This window comes from Patella vulgata, chromosome 5 (genome assembly GCF_932274485.2).
Source record: "Patella vulgata chromosome 5, xgPatVulg1.2, whole genome shotgun sequence".
Lineage (NCBI taxonomy): Eukaryota > Metazoa > Mollusca > Gastropoda > Patellidae > Patella > Patella vulgata.
This window is the reverse complement of record NC_065883.2, coordinates 53,470,952-53,488,286: the sequence shown is the minus strand read 5'-3', so window position 1 is coordinate 53,488,286 and position 17,335 is coordinate 53,470,952. Positions and strand designations below refer to the sequence as shown.

The window sequence follows — 17,335 nt, the reverse complement described above, 5'->3', positions numbered from 1 at the left end:
TTTAGCATTGAAAAGAGATATTACGAATAACAATTTAACGTTCAATACATTTAAAACGAAAGGACAAATTACGTGGGTTTTTTTATTTTTATTAAATTAGTAGGCCTACAAATCGTTACTGCTATAGTCAGAAATACGATTGGAATAGATAATAGATAAGATCAGATTTTAATGTACCAAAACATCCATTAAGACGGGAAGAATACTCCTATAGTAAAGGGAGCAAATTATAAAATGGTGGATCAAAAAGCGACTCAGAACTGTTCGAGAGAAGTTTATGCAATGTACAGTGTATATGTTATAATTGTCGAAATTAGAATATAGGGACCTCTGAAAAGAAAGTTCATTAAATAATAATATATATGCATACAGCGCATATTTTCCTCCTATAAATAGGATAGGGCCTTGATTATCTACACAAAATCTCATCTTTAATCCCTATTTTAGTATTATTCATAAATATTTTGGCCGCAGTAAAATATGAGTAATTTAGTTGTTTATTAAAGAAGTCCACATTTCGTCAATAACCAGAAAATGGGAATAAAGTTAGTTTTCCAAGTCTCGATTTATTTATTAGGAAAATAAAAACTATACGGCCCTTGTTAGTTGCTACTATAGTAGATAACAAAGGCTGCCCTTGTTAGTTGTTACTGTAGCGGCTAACAATTTACCCCCAGAGGCGCAGAGGCACCCTTAGCGCTGCTACGAGCATCTAAAAATGACTAACAACTTTCTACTACTAGCAGGCTAATAATAGGCGGATCGGGTGATATATTACAGTAATAAGCTGTAATATATAGTCAAAGAGTAGTAAGAAGTTTTATTTTAATCCCTTCAAGTGCCTGTGCGAACTATCTATTCACATCCATTATTTATACGAAACCGTATTCCACCATACTTTAAAAGAAAACCACTAAAACATGTTATGGTTTTATTTTTAACATTAATATCGTATAAATATCGAGTTATAAATAAACCGCAAAAAATTAAGCAATTCATATAAAATGAATTTTATAATTATTTTTCCAAAATATTCTGATAATTAAACATAGGTTTCAAGGCAACGAAACATACGCCCAGATCGTACAGGCTACACAAGAAAAAAATTTGTCACAATTTTAATGTGTTTTATAAAACAAGGTAACAATTTCATTTAATACTAATAAAAATTAATAGCTGATCAAATCCAACAAATTTCATAAAGATCCAATCGGATAACAATAAATGAAAAGTAGGTTTACAAGATTTTTCTACAATATATTTTATTATACAGTTATGTACGTTACGAATGACAATTTGTCCAAATTTGCGCAGAGCAGGAGTAAGACCGTGTAGGTCTCCGGGATGCAGTTATAGTGTTGAGGTTAGGGCTATTGGAAACAACCCAGTCATATGAATCTCGGATTTATAGCACGTGATCATTCAGCTCATGTCTGCAAAAGTATCTATGAGAGTCGAAATAGGCTACCTCCAACACGTTTTCTTACCTGGGCCTATGCGAAACATTTCGCTTCGGCCCCTTTCTTGATACAATTACAATGTATAAACAAATGGGGGTAACTCTCAACACCCTTGGTATGAGAACAATATACTCTTTCCTTTATCAATGTATTTAAGGCTATTAGAAACGCGTACCAAATCGCCCGATCGACTTTTAACAAGGGAGCCGAGTAGATAAACGAAAACAATAGGGAAACAACACCTTGGTCGTCAAGAAAGGTGGTGGGGCGAAGAAATTGTGCTGCGTGAGATAATTTTGCGGTACCGCATGTAGACTATTCAAAAGAGACTGTGGACAATCGGGTGGATAGGGTAACGACAATTTTCGACCAGATTAAATGAAATGAAATGGGGTTTAACGTCCTACTGTTCTGCTCCTAAACTGGGCTAATGAAGACGGGCATACACCATACAGTGTGCGATGAGGGAAATTTTGCCCGGGCAGCGGCTCTACGGCCTACTCTTATATCGAATTCCAACTACCAAGGGATCTTTTACGACGACCAGATTAAGATGTGAGCGTATAAAAACGCCATTATGGTACTTGAGATAATTTTGCGGTACAATATGTAGAGTATTCTAAAGAGACTGTGGACGATCAGATGGGCAAATTAACGACAATATACGCCATTGTTTGTATCATCCATAAAAATACGAAAAATTAAAAGCAACTATACTGAGTAAAATATGTAACTAGTCCGCATTCAACGAACTGTCTGGTGAAAATAGATCGTAGTTAACTTCAGTACTTAAGTCAATATCATTAAAAGTTAGTGGTGAGTCCATTGCGGATGATTCTGGAGATAGTGGGGATACTAACATCTCCGGTTCATCTGGCGGCCATTTTACTATTTTTGGACTGCTCCCACTTGATGTAGCTTGGTGATCCGGGTACACAATATAGAATGTCTCCTTCTCAACGGGACTATGGACGCCGCTATCTAAGTCTTGTTCAATATTCGGCACATTCAAATGAATCGACGATGTGGAATGTGAATCATTTCTATAAATATCATTTCGGACGGAATGCGTGGGTGAAGTTGACCGTGAAGCATTCAAGGAAGAAGCGATAGAAAAGTCATCAGTATCTACTCGAAGTGATTGGGTTGATGGAGACGGGATATGTATAAATGTTGGAGGGGTGATATAATGGGGGGTAATTCCAAGAGATGAACCCATCTGAGATGGAATGCTAAGAAATTGATCTGGTTGAGGTGGACTAACCGGTTGTCTGGGGCTCGCTGGCATATCCACTCTTCTATTCAAACACGATTTGATTTCCAGAATGGATGACAGCGGGCTTCTTTCATCATAAATAATCGAGTTCCGGTAACCATTGAGAAGTTTTAACATTAAGTCCGAGGATTTAAAAGAAGTTTGAAACCCAAAGTTTGCATTCGACGATTTCAAATCATAGCTTGTAGATGCAGAAACAGACCTTGGTATTGATGTAAGACTATTTGGAGGCAAACTAACATTATGATACGGGGTTGTACTTCGCCTATAAAACGGGGCCTTTCTGGGCACTTCGTTGAGTTCATCACTTTTGAGCACCTGATCCAAAAAGCCTTCTGGCAAAGGACTGGGTAACTTGTAACCTGTCTTCCGCACGAATACAGTAGGAATATCAAGCGACCACGCTCTAAACAAATTTTGACAACAATCAGAATCTGTTAAACTTTTATCACTAAGTAAAAATATAAAGGAATCGGCTTCACAGAGAGATTCATAGCACTGTTTATTGATAGTATTGTGACATACGTAAGAAAAAGAACACATGTGTTCCACAAGCGATGGGGAAGGATAAAATGTCTCCTGGTCGAAATCACCACAAATATAAATCCTCATTGTCTTATTGTAACTATTTGCTATGGCAATAATCATCTCATTTTCTTCGTCAGTATCCGATTCCTTGGTTATCGATATCAAAGGTACGTTCGGTTTAATTTTTGGCAACACAACTGATGAATTACGGTAGGACGGTTTCGGTTTTGTTGGCACGCCTAAATCAGTTTGAGATCGAGTATCTTCGGTATAGCGATTTACATAGGGTTTTATGAAGTTCCAAAACGAATCCAACGAATAATCACGAATTATATTGGGATATATTTCTAAAAGGCCAGTGGCTGTATCTAGTATTTCTTGATGCTTGCGCATCCATTCCACGGCTCCGCGATAAGTTGGCCAAAACACGTGGTTCTTTTTACCACGGGGCACATGTGGAAGCTTTCGGCTTTGGCGACCCTGAAATTGTTTATGGCTGTTCATTATTTTGTCGTTATTTCTGGTGTTTCACGACTTCTTTACCATTTAATTGACATCGCAGCAGTTATTGCATAACTCTAGTTAACAGCATTTCGAACTTGTTTAAACACGCTGATGATAATTAATATAATGATACTTCTCCACACATTACAGCAGGTCTCCCTTTCTATGATGTCTTATCAAAGTCTTGTCGGATTATTTTCATCCTGCCATCGATCTACAATAAAGAGATAAAAGTGAGAATATGAGTAGAACCGTCTGGGGGTTTCTTTATCCGCCGTTCACAAAATAAACCATTTACAAAAACAAAACAATGCTATTCTCTAACTAATTCAATAATGAAGGTACCGAACGATAGACCACTTTTTTTGTTATGAATTTTCAGGAAATGTTGGTATGTAACTAATGCACATTTTATACAATATGTAGTCGCACATAGAGGAGTAGTGCCATAAATTTCATTGGAGCCCCGTTCATAAAAATTGGGTTAAATGTGGCAAATAATCGCTAAATTTGCTTTAAAAGGTAACAGATCTCATTTAAATTTGACTTATAGATGGTACTGGCAGCAGCTGCTGAATATTGTGAAATTTTCAATGCATATCTTTGTAAATACGAACGAAATTGAACTATATTTGGGATTTATTCCTTTTAGAGGATCAACTTTCAGAATATTGTAGTTTGCACAAGGGATTCAAAATCCTTCAAAGGAAGATCAGCAGCTTTAATGAATTCAAGTGTTGTATTTGTAACGTGACAATCGCGACGATCACGTGGAATGTGACTTACTGCCAGCTCCGAAATTATTTTTAAAGTTCAGATAGTTGCACATGAATATGATACGGGTTTCTAAGAGTCTTGCACAATAAACTTAACCAGTTTGAGTCAAAGAAATGTATCTGGAATGTCTCCATTACAATTATCCAAACTGTTACTCATGATAATCACCTCCTCTTTAAATTAACTATTAAACGTTTTCCTATTTTGCCACTTTTTGATAATTTATAGGATTTTTCTTAGTATTAGACGTGGACGTCTTTCTGGTTATCTCCGAAAATACCACAAAGGATAATTTAATAATAATTTCAGACCATCGACACTAATTAAGGTAATATTTACCAAAAAAGAATTATTAAAATTAAAAAACCTAAAGACCGCTATGGTCATAGTCATCTGTCAAAGACTGGAGGATAACTCATTTCAAGGTCAAGATAGTTTCGAGCCTAGTCTATTTGCTTTAATTGTTTAATTCTGTAGGAGGAAAATTATTTAAGATGAATTTTCGCTCTTACCTTTCCGCGTTGAAAAATCGATGCGGTGACATATATATCGATCAACCTTCGCAACATTATGACTATCACCCACTCCCCCCTTTGGAATCGGCAGGAAGATTTACACAATACTACCCAACATCATGCCCCAAAACTAATAAAATACTACAAAATACCACCACATACTACCTTATTGTGAAAATTCACGGAATTAGCAAGGATTTTTTTTTACGATAAACTGGAGAAGTCTAGCTATTTCACATTTCTAACCATATACTACAAAATGCAACCACACATTACCTCATTATATTATCCAAAATTGACAGAATTCTGCAACTACTTCAATATCAATGAATTAAGTCCAAACATTTGAAATTATTATTATTCAAATTGCGTATCAACTGCAGATGACAGGACCGGAATATGGCGTCGACGTGGCCAGCGTTATTCTGACCAATGTGTCATGGAACGAGACTCATGGGGAGGTTCAAGCATAATGGTTTGGGGTGGAATCGGCCTGAACCAGAGATAGTGGCCGTGGGTCCTGTGGTGTTCCAAAATCTTGGTCCAGGGAGAGGATGTGGCATCACAGCAGTGCGCTACATCGATCAAGCTCTCAGACCCCACGTCATACCACGTTTCGCACGTCATCGAAACAACGTTTTCCAGCATGACAACGCCCGTGACCATACCAGCAGAGTTACTCGGGACTTTCTACGGCGGAACGGTGTCAACGTTATTCACTGGCAAGTCCTTAGTCAGGGCTTAAACCCGATTGAACATCTTTGGGATGAAATTCAAGGTGGTTCAAGGTGCCAATGGCGTACATCAATCGTCTGGTCCACTCCATATATAGACGCTGCGTTGCTGTTATTGACACTCACGGTGGCCACACCAGATACTGATGTATAGACTGTGTACATATTCCAAACCATCTCTTAATGTCTTGGAATTGTGATGAATTAATCACTAATGTATCAACATACTGTTCAGTGAGTCGTTTTCTAGAATGAATTGGTAAGACGCTGGCTCGCTAGCCTGGAGGTAGGGTGTTTGATCCCTGCATTGGCCGAGAAAGTGATGCAGGACGGAGGGCCTGACATAGCACACTGTATGGCGTATGCCCGTTTTCATTAGCCCAGCATAGGAGCAGAACAGTAGGACGTTAAACCCCATTTCATTTCTAGAATGATTTGATTAAAGTGCCTCTCTGATTTTGAAATCGTACTGACGGGTTTTTTTTTTTTTTTTTTTTTTTTGCTGTTTAGATTGCGTGATCAAGGGAAGTAACTGGAAAACCGAAACATTGGCCATCACTTTTGCCGTACATTTTTGCAATTGAAGTATTCAGTTAGTTTTTCACAATATTGAGGTAGATTTTGGTAGTATTTAGTTAGTATTTGGTGGTGTTGGGTAGTATTAGGTAAATCGTCCCGCCCCCTTGAACATATTTTCATAGACACCCAAATCTCAGACAGTGAAGTAAAGGATTAATTAACACAACAACCATAGTAATAATGGAACAGTCCTAATTAGTACACCCCACTCAGCATTGTCTTGCTATATGAACACCTGCGCCAAATTTGAGCATTCTAATTCTAGTTCAATTAGAACCAGGGCCCTGTTTCACAAAAAAACTTAAACTAAAATCACTAAAATAGATTGTAACCAAAATCAAAATGCAATTTTAAATTTCGCGAAGATCGATTGTTACTTAAAATGCAATTTTAATAGATTTTAGTTAAAATTGTTTGCGCCCGCGCAGTGCACAATTCCGGCGAAGGCACTTAGGGTGTTAGCATCAACGCTTCGGAACTAACCGTTACAATACCAATTAGGAGAGTTACATACGTTGTAACAATGTCTGCACATGGCCAGACAGTCGTAGAGAGATGAAATAAAAAAGTTTATTGCGTATTATTCGTTTTGAAAATGTATCAGTGGGTTGGCCTTGAACTTGCATGTCGCTTTCGTGACCTTGGCATTTGATTTACTCGCAAGCTTTAATGGAAATAATGCGTATCGATAAACTACATCGCTTGAATTTCGTAGTTTTATGGTATTTTGGATAACAGAAACTATTAAGAATTGTCACAAACATGTGATATTTCTGACTCAAACGATTAATCTAGATTGTAAATTATTGTCGAATTTTATAAGTATTTAACAACTTGTAAACTAATACACGAAATAGCCAATGTTCCTATGCCTAGATTGAAATGTCAGTCCCATGGACCCTTTCTATAATACTTTGAAAATGCAAAAGTGCCACACTCTTTATTGGATAATGCCTATCTATCTTACTAAATTAAAATGATTTTCCCCAATATAAAATACCCTTGGCTCCTATATAAAACTTCTTTGATTTACGCTGTGTTATTAGCGAACGCTTTTATGAAGAAATAATAATAAATTCATGACATTAAAATTTAATTTCAAATAAGCCTATAAAACTTTTCAATAAACACGTTTGAGATTATTGATTATCTTTTTACAAATCATCATAACCCCAACATAACACTAGTAAATAAATTTGCATTTGGCGTATCTAGTATTATAGGACCGTAAGCCTTCTGTAGAAATATTGTCGTTGCGACATTGTTTTCAAATTTATAGACAAGGAATTGAGAAAAATGATGGCATTATATTGTATTAATTAATATCTTTGGCAAATTATTAGATTCACATAATATATGTACTTAAATCAAGTTAGGGAATGAATGGCATATTGTTACATAAAAAAGAGTTATAATTTGGTAAACATTAGCTGGTTCTGTGGGAAAAAGACTATCATGTATTACACGTGGTAGGAAAATTACGATTGCATCATTTGGATTGTTAAACCAATCTCTATACGTATTTGACCAATTAGATAATTGAAGGTCCAAAACCCAAAGCTACAAAACTAACATACTTGAGAATTCGCCAGACAGCAGACAGGTCCTGGAAGGAAAAAGATGTAGCAATTCCTGTTTTTTTGGTGTTTTGTCTATTAATCATTTGAAAATGGTATAATTTATACTTGAATCATATGGTAATATATAAAACAGTAAGTAACAAAGGACTTTGTTTACTGGGGTTTTGAGTGATTTTTTTTTTTTTTTTTTTTTTTGTTCTTGGGGTTTTAATTTGGGGCGTTATCTAATTGCTTATAGTGCCTTAAAATAAAATAATAAACGGGTGGGCCGCAATGAAAAGAAATTGAATGAGAATTATTTTTGTGAATGATAGTACATGTATGTTAAAATTATATGACCTGGGCCATTGGCAATATTATCACTATTCCAAATATATCTATATGTCGCAATAGATCTAAAAACGTAGATTTACGTTAGGAGAGGGTGACGGCTGTCCTAAGTTAAAATTGATTTTAGTTAAAATTGTCCTTAAAATAGTGTGGACAAAATAAACAGAGAAATACAAAAGCATCTTTTGTATTATAATTTTATCATGATTATTTTATACTCTTATTCATCCTTCTCTATTTTATATGTTGTGCTATCATCTTTTGTATTATTTTTTTCATGAAGGGTAGGATGGTAGAAATGTTGACGAATATTGCCATCACCCCTGTCCGCCGGCTCGACGTCCACAATTTCTTGTTCATTAGGTCTAGAGTTATGGGCCTTGTTTCACTTTGCTGAACCTTGTGAACGCTATTACGCCAAAGGTTATCATCCGATCTTTGTGAAATTTATATGCATTATTTAAATTAGTGAAACGAAAAATCCTATAGAATTTCAGCAATTTCCATTTATTACGTCTAGAGTTATGGCCCTTGTTTCACTTTATTGAACCTTGTAAACGCTCTAACGCCAAAAGTTATCACCCGATCTTTCTGAAATTTATATGCATGATTTAAATTAGAGTTATGGCCCTTGTTTCACTTTGTTGCACCTTGGGAACACTCGATTGATGAAAGTTATAAACCGATATGTATCAAATTTATATGCATCATTTGAATTTGTGAAACTGAGGTCTATTGAATTTCAACAACTTCCGTCAATAATTTCTAGAGTTATGGCGATTGTGAACCTTGTGAACGTTTGAATGACAAAAGTGGTCATCTGATCTGTATGAAAGTTATATGCATTATTTAAATTAGTAAAAGGAAAAAGGATGTCAAATTTCAAAAATTTCTGTAGATTACTTCCAGAGTTGAGACCCTTGTTTCAGTTTGTAGAACCTTGTGAACCCTCAAACGACAAAAATTTCATTTCTGATCTGTATGGAATTGTCTTGTAAAGGCCCCCAATTACCTACAAAGGAATAAATATGCTACAACCCTTGTCGACCTCTCGGACGTTTTAGCTGCTGTGGGCGTATGTTTCGTTGCCTGGCAACCTATCTTCATTCATGATACAATGTCCTTCTAAGATGATGTGTAGTTCGGTGTTCCTCGGTTATTCATCTAAGGTTAGACCAATTCTGAATATCACAGGTCTTTATTTGGGCCTTAAATGTTATATAAATTATTAATTAGACATTTTTTAGCATGACAACTCTAATGCCATCGAATACTCTAGATTTTAAGTAGATTAGAACGGTTCGGCGATTAAATGATTTAATTCAAATATGGAGAAGCGAGGCTAAGGCTCGAATGACCAATACGATGGTTACGGTCAACGCATTGATAAATTCGCTCAAAGTAAAGTAATTTGATGAAATTTTCAATTTATTCATTTGCATTGTCTAGTTTTGATATATTATAGCGAGAACGGCCAGCGCTTCGTCTAAATCTTGCATAATGTCCCTTTAAGAAATAAAATGGTAGATTAGCTGAATTTTTGCTAGCTCAGTGAACAGAACTACATGTATACGATTGTTTGTCAGCGGGGTTGAAATATTAAGAATTAATATAATTGTAACCAGATGAACAACTACTTTGCGCCGTCTACTTTAATGGCGCGGGTCTTGTTAGAAAGGTCTGTAGTCCTCAGATGACACGAAACATCGCGGAGTGCAGTAGCAGTATGCAAAATAAAACAAGAGTAGTAATTGTGCCTCAAAATATCATGCATAGCAAGTCTCGCCCATTTTAAAGGTACTGAGCGGTCAATAAAACCCATCCATTCGTTCACCCATTTATTCATCTATTATTATTATAAAGCGAACACTTATAAATATTTTTTTTGGGAAGATTGACTGCAACGTTATACAACTTTTTGATGACGGCCAACATAAACGGTACAATCCACATATGGTATTCGAACAGCTTGTGTTTTGTTAAAAAATAACTTCTGACTGAAACTGACCACCCCAACCTTTTTGAAAAGTTAAGAAATAAACTTTCAAAATCGCGAAAATGAAAAGGAACATACGCCGAGAAGTCGACTTCAAAGCTGAATATATTGTACATGCATAAAATTCGTAAAGAAGATAACAATAATGACCCTTCCTCAGCTGCAGTATGTATTCCTTCAACAACAATTAAACAATCTTCACGGATTAATACATACATAACGAACTGTATTCAGGAATCGATACATCATCAACAACATGAATTGACACAGCATCAACTTTAGACACTGACAAATCATCCACTAACATCAGTAATTCACCACCGTTATCCGCAACACACACATCATCCACACCGGTAATCTCTAATTATCCCATCCTGACAAAAAGCAACAGCGACGACGATGACCGTGACACTATCTTTGTCTACTCAGGGTCATAGGAAAACGAGGAAATGCGTTTACAGATTTAGTGAACGAAGTCGTGGAGAATCAAAATGTATTAAACCGTGAATTGAACGTTAACATTTTAGAACCAAATAGAACGAACAAAACTGGCGAGGAATGTAGAGATATTTTAACTGAATTATGGCAAACCTTGGAAAAAGACGCCAAATTTCTTTTTCTAAGACATGATTACCAAGAACAGAATTGGAATGTATTGGCTCAAATTCTTATAAATTTTGTGTTGAAGATGTGGTGTGTGTGAGGATGTGGAGTATGTGTTGATGGTGGTGAAGATGGGTCAAGTATGTGTTGATGACGGTGAAGACTTGAAAGGTGGAGTGGGGTTTGACGTCCTACTCTTACTGGGCTAATGAAGACGGACATACGCCATTCATTATGCTATGAGGGGAAATCTTGCCAGGACAGAGACGTTACTATCTACTCTTATATTGAATTCCAACTGTCAAGGTTTCTTTTACGTGCACGCCAATGTACACTGGCCCTCTGTTTTTCGTCCCATCCGAACGACTAGACAGCTCTCCATGTCCGGGCCTCCGTCCTGCACCACTGACAAGGAGTAACCTCTCCTGAAAATCCCAATGAACTTCCTCGGCCAACACCTGGATCGAACCCACGATGTCCCGGCTAGCGAGCCAGCGTCTTACTCATTTAGCCACCGTGGCTCACTTTTTGAAAGTGAGAGAAATGGGGTTTAACGTCCACTCGACACAAACTTGGTCATTTCTGGACTAACCCATGGTTCCTATTTACAATGCTGTATATCGTAAGATGATGCGACATGGATTTGATCAGCTAGATCCCATAAACCTGGTGCATAATACATGGTATTTGGATCTCCTCGTTATATTTTCGTTTCTTAGAGGACAACAATTAAAAGATTTTCACGAACAATACTTTTGGTGACTAAATAATTACCCGAATAGCTGGTCAACTTCTTAATAACCGCCAAAATCACCATTATCAACCCATTATCGAATGCACGACTTTACTACTTCCAGCTTCCTATTCCTTGATTTGAAACGCTCTTGGCAAAAATTACACGTTTTTGCCAACGAATCATTTCTTCTGAAACGATGTTGACGTAGGATTTCAGCTGGCTATAACCATCTAAATCCAGGTCAAGTAAAATCAAACTAAATAGACTTGTTTACTTTTAACCCGAATTCTAAGCATTTTGTGTACAGCATTTTATATCCAAGCTGCCTACTTGATTCCTTGATAAAGTTAATGTGTTCGACCAATTCACTGTAACGTCTATGACCTAGTTGTAAACATTTTGATATTCTTTTAAATGCCGTTCATGGTTAACGCGTGCACGTTGAATCATAAGGTCTGCCATTGAGTCAAGTGGCGTGGTTTCTATTCCCCGCTTGTGCGTGACAAGGAGTAGAGTCGCCTGTCCAACCTCGTGGTTTCCTCCCACTGCTAAAGACCCCTACGCACAGGCAAATTAATGAATTAAAATTGAACCATATGTGCCGAGTGAATGTTAAACTCTTTGTACGAGTTAGTATCTCGTTTGAACGAATTAATTACCTCATTCAAACGAGATACCAACTCGTTCAATCGAATTAATTTTTTTTTGTTTGGCACTAATGTACCTTCGTACGGATGCGAAGACTTAACTCCAGAAACGATACTCTGAGGCTGATAAAATAGTTAATAAGAAATATGTATAATGTATTCCATACCTTTTAACGTAAGAAAAATGCAAGCCACATACCTCCATTCTAAATGATTCGTCTACATTATAACATACCCACTGACCAGTCATCAGCAGATCGTCCGCTATAGGTATAATAATGATTACTATGGCAACCCAATCAATACAGAAAATAATGCTATATTGGTGATTTATACGCATGACTCGTCTCCTTCACAAATATATCACCAATATTAAAAGGTAAACATCGTTAACGGTACACACTGTCAACAATGTGGTTAGCGATACACGGTGCCATTCTTTTAATGTTTCGTTAGCTGTCATCAACACATACATTGATTTACTATTAGCGCTTTACCATGAATATATTGATCGTTTAAGTCAATCACATATCAATAGATTTTAATTTTTAACAAGCAGCTGTATTTGTCCAGGTTTTTTTTTTTAACAGATTGTCTCCGTTACTCGAGTACCACTTTATTCGAAACTTTAGGTTAAAATATGGCTATGTTGAATAAAATAATGTTTTGATTGTATATGCTCATCTTAACAACCACTGTGGAGGTATGAAGACATACCGCATTATCCTGATTCAGTTCGGGGGCAGCAGAAATTGTGTGGTTATAAAATTCCGGCGTAGGCCTGGAACGTTTTTCGGAATTATTTTAGTTCCGATTCTCACTTGTGGGGTGTGGAATTTACAAGCAAAATCTGTCTTGGCGTTCAGATGAAGGGGTAACTTGGTTCTGTTTATTTAAAAAAAAACACAACAATAATATGAGTTTTCCTACTGTATTTAACACCCCCTGTGGTGTAGGGGAGTGATAAGAATATACCTTTCGTATGTCTGCTTGTCGAAAAAGGCGATTAAAAGGATCCCTGTAATGGGGCAACGTGTTTGCCGTGTGTTGCGACCAGTGTCGGTGGAGAGTGGAATACTGGTAATTGAGTGGAGATGATTTGGCTTGCGGGCACTTTCTCTGCAACACATAGCTGTTGCCCACAATTATTCACCTAGACAGGAGGTCGAAGTGGCCCACTCTGATAAATCGGCTTTGGTCGTGTTTAGCTGACGAGTAGGCGCATCCTTCCCATAAATCTTTGCTGTATTTGTTGCAGTTCTACCTTTGCGTCCCGAGTGCCTACTCTAAAGCAGCAGCTTAGGACAACCGGGTAGAGTAACTGATTATATCTTTACTTTGTCTGGGTATATCCCTGCCTGTCCTCGTAAGGCGCATACGCTGGATATCCGCGTAGTAGCCTGCGTGGAGATGGCAACCCTTGGAAGTTGGAGACCAGACAGGGATGAACTTTCAATAATACTCCATGGCTTCCCAAATCAAGAAGACCCGTACTTTAAAACGAACTTCAACCGAGTATTTAGAAACGAATGATTTACCAAATAAAACATCCCTAACTTGGGACCTAGGTTTCTGGTTATTCGGCGTACCAACAATATTAATTTAAGTAAAATTTCTCTTTTTCTGATTGCTAAAGACCCTGCCAACTTCGACGGCTTCGCTGGTGAGCCGCAAAGTGTCCTGAAAATGAGAAATGGTACTCTGTTAGTGGAATGTGCTAAATAATCACGTGCTTCATCTTTATTAAAATGTAAGACTTTAGCCAACATTCCGATCAAAATTGCGCTCTCTTAATTCTTCAAGAGGTGTTATTCGGTCTCAGCATTTAAAAGGCAGCAGTGAGAAAGAGATGCTTGAAAATCTCGCCTTACAAGGTGTTACGTCAAACGTATGTCCATCAGCGGTAATGGCAATATTATCCAAACCAACACCTAAATCCTAATCTTTGTAGGATAATCAAAGCTGGTATTCTTGCCATTCCAATTACCCCTACATCCCAAATCTTGATGACCTTGGTGCGCAACTTCCACTCCCGTTTATAATTACGGGAGATTTCAATGGCCATCATTGTGTTTGTTAAATGACGGCTCGCCTACTTATATACATCCTGCCACAGGTCCCCTTTCCTCTCTTGATCTAAACATTTGCTCTCCGGTCCTGTTTCAGGATTTTACACGGAGAGTAAATGATGATCTGTTTGGCAGTGACCAGGGAAGTTCCAGGGAAGTATATTATCTCCCACATTGTTTTCTATCAAACTTAATACGATACCGACGTGCCTTAAACGTGGGATCGACGGCTCTCGATATGTTGATGACATCTTAGATGTGTTACGGATCGACAAGCATGCAGATTCGCTTGAATTCTCCTCAACGATAGGCAACTGACAATGGATTTCGATTTTCTAAATCCAAGTTTGTGTGTATGCACTTTTGTCAAAGAAAAGGTTTCCATCCTGATCCGGAACTTACACTGGATGGCAGTCCCATTCCAGTTGTTTTGGGGTTTGATATTTGATAAGAAATTATCATTTATCCCCCATAAAAAAAATCAAACACTGACAGAGGAGCGGACCGTAAGGTCTTGCTCAGATTACATCGATCCTAATAAGACCGATGTAATAAGACCTAAACTCGATTATGGGTGTATTGTATATGGGTCAGCCCGCGAGTCTTATCTCAAACAGCTGGATACTATGCATAACAAAGGACTTGGAATCAGTCCAGGAGCATTCCGTACATCCCAGTGCAGAGTTTATACGTCGAGGCGCACGAGACCCTAACGGCAGACGTTCATCTTTGCCTCATAATATTTCATATAACACCACATTTAGACCATATCATGAACATCTAACTAACGTTATTTCATCATTCGCATTTAACCCATTTTGTCAGAGGCTGGCATCAGTCATGATAGTATTGCGAAAACCCCTGGACTATATCGCCTCCAAAGATCGATTTAGATCTAACCAAAAACAAAAAGAAAGATACTAGTTCCACGGCGTTTCAGTCTCTCTTTCGAGAGTTAAGATCTCAATATGGTGATTATACTCCGATTTACACAGATGGTTCCAAAGATGGTTATAGGGTAGCTTCGGCTATCGTTACGCCATCTAGAATTATTTCTGTGAGACTTCCGTCTGATATTTACGGCTGAGCTCCAGGTCATCATTCAGGCACTGGAGTTCATTCAATCATCTTCATCGTCAAACACGTTATATTTATCGTCTGCTACTATCACAGGGTTCATCAGCAAGGACACTGTCCTTTGCTGGCTCCACAGTCATATTGATATTTAATGATCAAGCAGACTTAGCTGCCAAGTCTGCTTTTGATCTTCCCATATCACAATTTATTTTACCTTTCGCCGATTTTAAATCTTCAATTAATTGCCCTCTGTCTTTCGAAGAAAGCAGGGGACTATTAAAATGGGTTCGTCCGTCTGTCTGTTTGTCCGTCTGTCTGTCCTCACACTTTTTGGAACACAATAAACTCTCTTTCTAATTGAGCTAGAGTGTTCAAACTTGGTGTAGGTGTTTATTAGGCCAATGCCTTGATGGAATTCGAAGATGAGCATTTTCTGCTTAGAGTAAGCAGAGATAAGCAATTGATTGGTAGTGCTAATTAAGTAAGTGGAATGAAATGAAATGGGGTTCAACGTCCTACTGTTCTGCTCCTATACTGGGTTAATGAAGACGGGCATACGCCATACAGTGTGCAATGAGTGAAATTTTGCCCGGGCAGTGGCACTATCGCCTACTCTTATATCGAATTCCAACTGCCAAGGGATCTTTTACGTGCATTCCAATGTATACACGGGACCAATGTATATTAGGTTTTTCGCCTAATCCGAAGGACTAGACAGCTGTCCTTGTCAGGCCCTCCTTTCTGCACCACTGACAAGGGGAAACCACGTCGGAAAATCCAGATGAACTTTCTCGGCCAATGCAGGAATCGAACACCCGACCTCCAGGATAGCGAGCCAGGGAATGAAATGAAATGGGGTTTAACGTCCTACTGTTATGCCCCTAAACTGGGCTAATGAAGACGGGCATACGCCATACGATGTGCTATGAAGGAAATTTTGCCCGGGCAGCGGCGCTACGGCCTACTCTTGTATCGAATTCCTACTGCCAAGGGATCTCTTACGTGTACGCCAATATGTACACGGGACCTCGGTTTTTCGTCCCATCCGAACGACTAGACATCTGTCCTTATCAGGCCCTCGGTCCTGCATCACTGACAAGAGGAAAACCACGCCGGAAAATCTTGATGAACTTTCTCGGCCAATGCAGGGATCGGACACCCGACGTCCAGGCTAGCGAGCCAGCGTCTTACCCACTTAGCCACGTGATCCCTAATTAAGCAAAAGTGATGAAACTTGGTGTATAGTTTCATTACATCAATACCTTGACTAAGTTCGGTAAGGAGCATTTTCTGCTCAGGGTAAGCAGAGCGATAAGCAATTTGATTGATCGAGACTTTGGAACACAATAACTCTCATTCTAATTGAGTTAGAATGTTAACACTTGGCGCAGGTGTCGATTAGGGTCAAGCAATTTGATTGGTTGATGCTTTGAGACACGATAACTTTAGTTTTAATTAAGTGAGAGTGAGGGCACTTGGTGTATAGTTTTATTACATCAATACTTTGACTAAGTTGGATAATTAACATTTTCTGCTGAGGGTAAGCAGAGCGATAAGCAATTTGATTGGTCGAGACTTTGGAACACAATAACTCTTCTTCTAATTGAGGTAGAAGATTCAAGCTTGGTGTAGGCTTTCATTAGGTGAATGCCTTGATGGAGTTCGATGATGAACATTGTCTGCTTACGGTAAGCAGAGATAAGCAATTTGATTGGTTGATGCTTTGGGCACAATAACTTTGGTTATTATAATAAAGTGAGAGTGATGAAACTCTGAATATAGATTAATTATATCATTACCATACCTAAGTTCAATGGTGAGAATTTTCTGCTAAGGCTAAGGCGCGATAAGCAATTTGATTGGTCAAGACTTTGGAACATAACAACTCTGGTTCTAATTGAGGTAGAATGTTTAAACTTGATGT

The 17,335-nt window shown here is 38.0% G+C and overlaps 1 protein-coding gene across 1 annotated transcript; it reads right to left on the bottom strand.

Moving 5' to 3' along the window:
• Nucleotides 1-955: 955 nt before the first annotated feature.
• Nucleotides 956-12,496, bottom strand: LOC126820906 (uncharacterized). The gene is made up of 2 exons (XM_050549082.2): nt 12,433-12,496; nt 956-3,982 (listed from the first exon to the last, which is right to left on the bottom strand). The coding sequence occupies exon 2, from the start codon at nt 3,766-3,768 to the stop codon at nt 2,194-2,196; it is 1,575 nt and encodes a 524-aa protein (XP_050405039.1). The 5' UTR covers nt 3,769-3,982; nt 12,433-12,496; the 3' UTR covers nt 956-2,193.
• Between the last annotated feature and the right edge of the window lie 4,839 nt (nt 12,497-17,335).